At 44.7% G+C, this 4,124-nt stretch overlaps 1 protein-coding gene across 1 annotated transcript in view; it reads left to right on the top strand.

The window, feature by feature from the left end:
- Nucleotides 1-4,124, top strand: part of slx4ip (SLX4 interacting protein) — a 31,646-nt gene that overhangs the window by 6,418 nt on the left and 21,104 nt on the right. The window contains exons 2-3 of the mRNA XM_020601088.1: nucleotides 943-1,032; nucleotides 1,328-1,454. Coding sequence (XP_020456744.1) covers nucleotides 943-1,032; nucleotides 1,328-1,454 — 217 coding nt within the window. The remainder of the gene's footprint in view (nucleotides 1-942; nucleotides 1,033-1,327; nucleotides 1,455-4,124) is intronic.

Here is a 4,124-nt window from a genome sequence, read left to right as displayed (position 1 = left end):
CAGGGCTGTAGGAACATCCCTCAAGTCTTAGTTGTAGGATTCAGTCAGTTTGTCTGCATTACTTCAGCCCATGGGATGAGTCTGGCTCCAAACAAAGCTTTTAGTGTGCATAAATATTCTCTGTTACTAACTGAATAACCTCTTCTGTTTGTTTATGTTCTTTTCCAGTTCCACTCTGTGACCCTAGTATCAATGTCTGGTTTTGTCTCTGTACTACTTGGTGCATTATCACTCTGGGTTTTAAAGCAGAACTTGTTGCTCCTCTGTGTCATGTTGTGGGTGGTCTCAGTCCATCCGTTACTTCCTCGTCCAGGGAGAGGTGAAGTTCACACGAGACCCACATCCATTTGCTCTCTGCAGCGGGAAGCTTTGGTAATCGTGTAAACCATAAGCAGGCTAGCCTGAGAAAGATCTAATGGCAGGGTCATGCCACTGCATTTCTGGCCTCCCCGTCCCTTGTAGCTTATTGTCGCAGACACAGTGACGTAGTGCTTCAGGAATCCACTCTGCAGCTGTCTACTCAGCTTTCTACAGCACTCAGCACAAGGTTGTAGTGCAGAAACATGTCCTTTATGGTAGATCTGTGGAGTTTTTTTCACCACTCTGATACAAAGTAGGATAATCTCCTTTTATGTGGTACATCTTTAGACTTTTGCTCTGCAAAACTTGCAAAGAAAGAACAAGAAAATAGCTTCTGTGCTTAGACGGGAAATATGAAGAGACAAACGGGGCATGTTTTTTGTAAAGAGACTGGTAGGGAGATGGCTAGACAGAAACTGGAGTGAGGGGACTGCTGTGAGGGGCCTGGGGTGATGTTTGTTGGATATAAGGGGTCATTGTGGTTTGTCTCGCTGTCAATCATGCACACTCCGATTTCCTTTGTTGTCTGTGAACTCAATGCCCCTGAGGAACCTGTGGCTGTCCTTCCTCTTTGTGTTACAGTGTGGGAACTTTGCCGTGCTGGTGGATCTCCACATTCTGCCCCTGGGCGGCCAAGAGGACACCAGCTGGTTTACTACGGACCACATCGAGGTACAGACACAGGGACAAGGGTGTGAATAAGGGTGTGTGTGAATATGTGGCTTCTGTTCTGATGGAGGCCTTTTGAAAGACAGCAATAGCGTGGAATCTAAAGTGACTCTGAGCCTTCTGTCATCCTTTATTAGGGGGCTTCATTGTTGCAAACTGTTCCCATTTCTCCATTTCTACTATCCTGTTGTTTGCCTTTGCTCTTTGTTGGTATGTACTTGTAAAGTCAAATGAACATGTTTGTTCTCTTAGCATTTCAACAACATGTTGTACTGACATATCTTCATACTGTTTGTAGGAGGTCACATTACTCATTCGAGATGCTGTGGACCAGAGGGTTAAGCAGCACACAGTCTCTCTCCGTAATAGAAGACAGCCCAACCAGAAGAAGGAGCTGGCACCTGCTTCTCCCTTTTTTGTGAGAGGTAACGGCACCTTGTGTCCCTCATTACTCTGCACACAAGCCACATGTTCCAGTATTGTAATTTATCACTTTACAGTCTGTTATTGTGTATAATAATGGCCTCTCCATGTGTTTACTTGGAGGATTAATTTATTTTTTGTTTTGGGGTCCCTGATAGACTAGTGGCTAAGATTCAGCGCTCTCGCTGCTTCACCCTGGGTTCGATTCAGGGTTGCGTCAGGAAGGGCATCCATCTTAAAACATGTGCCAGACTTCACCATGCGAGTCGTCAGTGTGACGATTCGCTGTGGCGACCCCTCGCGGAAACAGCCACAAGTGTATTATTATTATTAATTTATTTTTTAGTTATTGAGTACACACCATGTTTATTTTGTACAGAATTCATTGTCGCTCATTCCTCTGGAAGGTAGTCACCTTTGTCTTCCCTTTCCTTTTATTAGGTGTGTCTGTCATAAATTCTTGAATAAGTAAAATAGTTTATTTTGTCAGTGAACTCAAAACCATTATTTATTCACATCAGTTCAAGAGACATGGCTGTTTGTGTGTGCATGGAGGTCGATCACTTAGCTCTATTAGCAGGATTGGAAAGAGTTACAAAACAGTATTTCAAAAAGTATTTCATGGCTACCTTTTGAGGAGAGTGTGGGTGGAAAGGCAGCAGAACTAGTTGGGGCACGGTAGCTCTCTACACCCTGGGTGTGACCTGTGGAGGCAAGTGCTTTTTATATTGTGTTGCACTGTTTAACTTGGCATGTCTCGGATGCATTTGTACATGCATGTTAAGATGGCTAGTGTTTGTAACCCTTCTGTTTAGAGTGGTGTTAGCACAACTGTGTTTATCTGCACTTATATTTAACCAAATGATACCAAAAACAGTCTTCTTGACACTTATACACATATGACCTTATACACAGAGAGAACAATCAATAATTGTGACAGTGTGAACACATCAGCTAAGTTTGTCCTTATTTATCCAGTTTGAGTACATTTTCAACAGGCCTTTGAGGCACCTAAAGCCTAGCTTTAGAGGTACCCCGAGCTGTGTGTTAGAAGGCACTCAGGTTTGTCACAGGTAGACAGTTAAAGTGGCCTCACTCAGCAGGGCAGCCTTGACTGCGAGAGTGGGCTCACAGGGCAGTCAGCCCCATAAAGTTTCTCTTGCGGCTGCAGCTCTGCCTGTCACGGTACATCCCTCCACTTAAGTCTTCACATCCACTGGGCTTTTATGTGCGCATTTGTTTTCAAAAAACAGATGCATGCATATACGTTATCCAACTTTTATTCTTTTCTTAAACATATAGTCTCAGTATAAGCTGACATACTGTTTGCACACATGCATGTGTGCACATCCACAGGCTCTCATACACATCACAACCAGTGAGAATCAGAAGGACCGATACCGTGATGGAGTGATATATTCTCCCTCTGGGCTAGGTGTGAACAGACTGACAGTGTAAGGTTACTGAAAAGCCTGACTCATATTCCCCTCGACAGGCTGAGGAGAGACAGACATCTCAAATGATGGAGAGCACAGACTGAGGCTCCACACACACACTTGCACACATTTACTCCACTGTGTGAATGAGGAGGATTTCATCAGTGAAATATGCATGTAAAAATGATTAAGCTCATTGCAGCGTTGCCAAAACAAATGTAACAAGTGGAATATGACTCCGTACCATATCAGAGAATTTTCTCCTCTCAGAACAAGAAAAAGGCATAGTGCCTCAGACTGGCCTATACTCTTCATGTGCTCTAGTCTTAATAAAGGTCTTAAGTGAGTGTAATGACATTGTCTTTTCGTTGTCTCATGTGAGGGAGGCAGCAGAGCAGTAAAGATGGAGACTGTTACTGAGAAGTGTGCATGCAGACAGGAGCCAAAAAAAGGGGACAGACTATAGGCTCAGGGTGGGAAGCTCAGCAAACCTCAGGGTGGGTATTAAGTATTGGGGTCGTATCTTCTTCAAGCAGGTCAAATGCTAAGCTGCTAATCCTCACATACAGGACATGCAGACTGTCCATAGTAAAGGGTGGGTGCTTTTCTGCTTGTATCTGTTTCATCAGAAGACCTGTGTGTGTGTGTGTGTGTGTGTGTGTGTGTGTGTGTGTGTGTGTGCTGTGTGTGCTGTGTGTGCTGTGTTATGTTACTTGAGAGCAGAACTAAGCTGGATATCCTGGAGTGAGACATATGTATGTGCTGCAACACGTGCACATGCTGTTGCGTACAGGGGTAGGTGTTGCGCAGGGTAGGACTGATGTCTGGGCCAAGAACAGGCGGATGGGAGTATGGTGCTGTGTGTGTGTGTGGGATGGCATAGGAGAAGGGTTTGTGGGTCTTGTATGAGGCAGCGTTTGAGCTGGTGCCAGTGTGAAATCACAGGGGCTTCTGCCAACAGGCAGTTGTAAGAACAGCATCACGGCCTCAGCTGTTGGCACTTCAAATGAGCCATCAACAGCCTTTAACATTCCAAGGCCCTTCAGTGCAAGTGTTTGTATCTGAATTATCTCTGTGGGTTATTGTATTTATGTATGTATGCTGTGTTGGGTTTGTGTGTGTGTATAGCACCCAGTGAACATGTCAGAGGGGCTTATCCCATGAGTTCTGCCAACATAAATCCAAGCCATTTCTTCAAATCTCAACTGCAGAGGCCAATTTACAACTGTCACCCAC

The sequence above is a fragment of the Monopterus albus genome, unplaced genomic scaffold (genome assembly GCF_001952655.1).
Source record: "Monopterus albus unplaced genomic scaffold, M_albus_1.0 scaffold3.1, whole genome shotgun sequence".
NCBI lineage: Eukaryota > Metazoa > Chordata > Actinopteri > Synbranchiformes > Synbranchidae > Monopterus > Monopterus albus.
The sequence above is the reverse complement of the archived record's forward strand: the minus strand, read 5'-3'. Positions and strand labels throughout refer to the sequence as shown.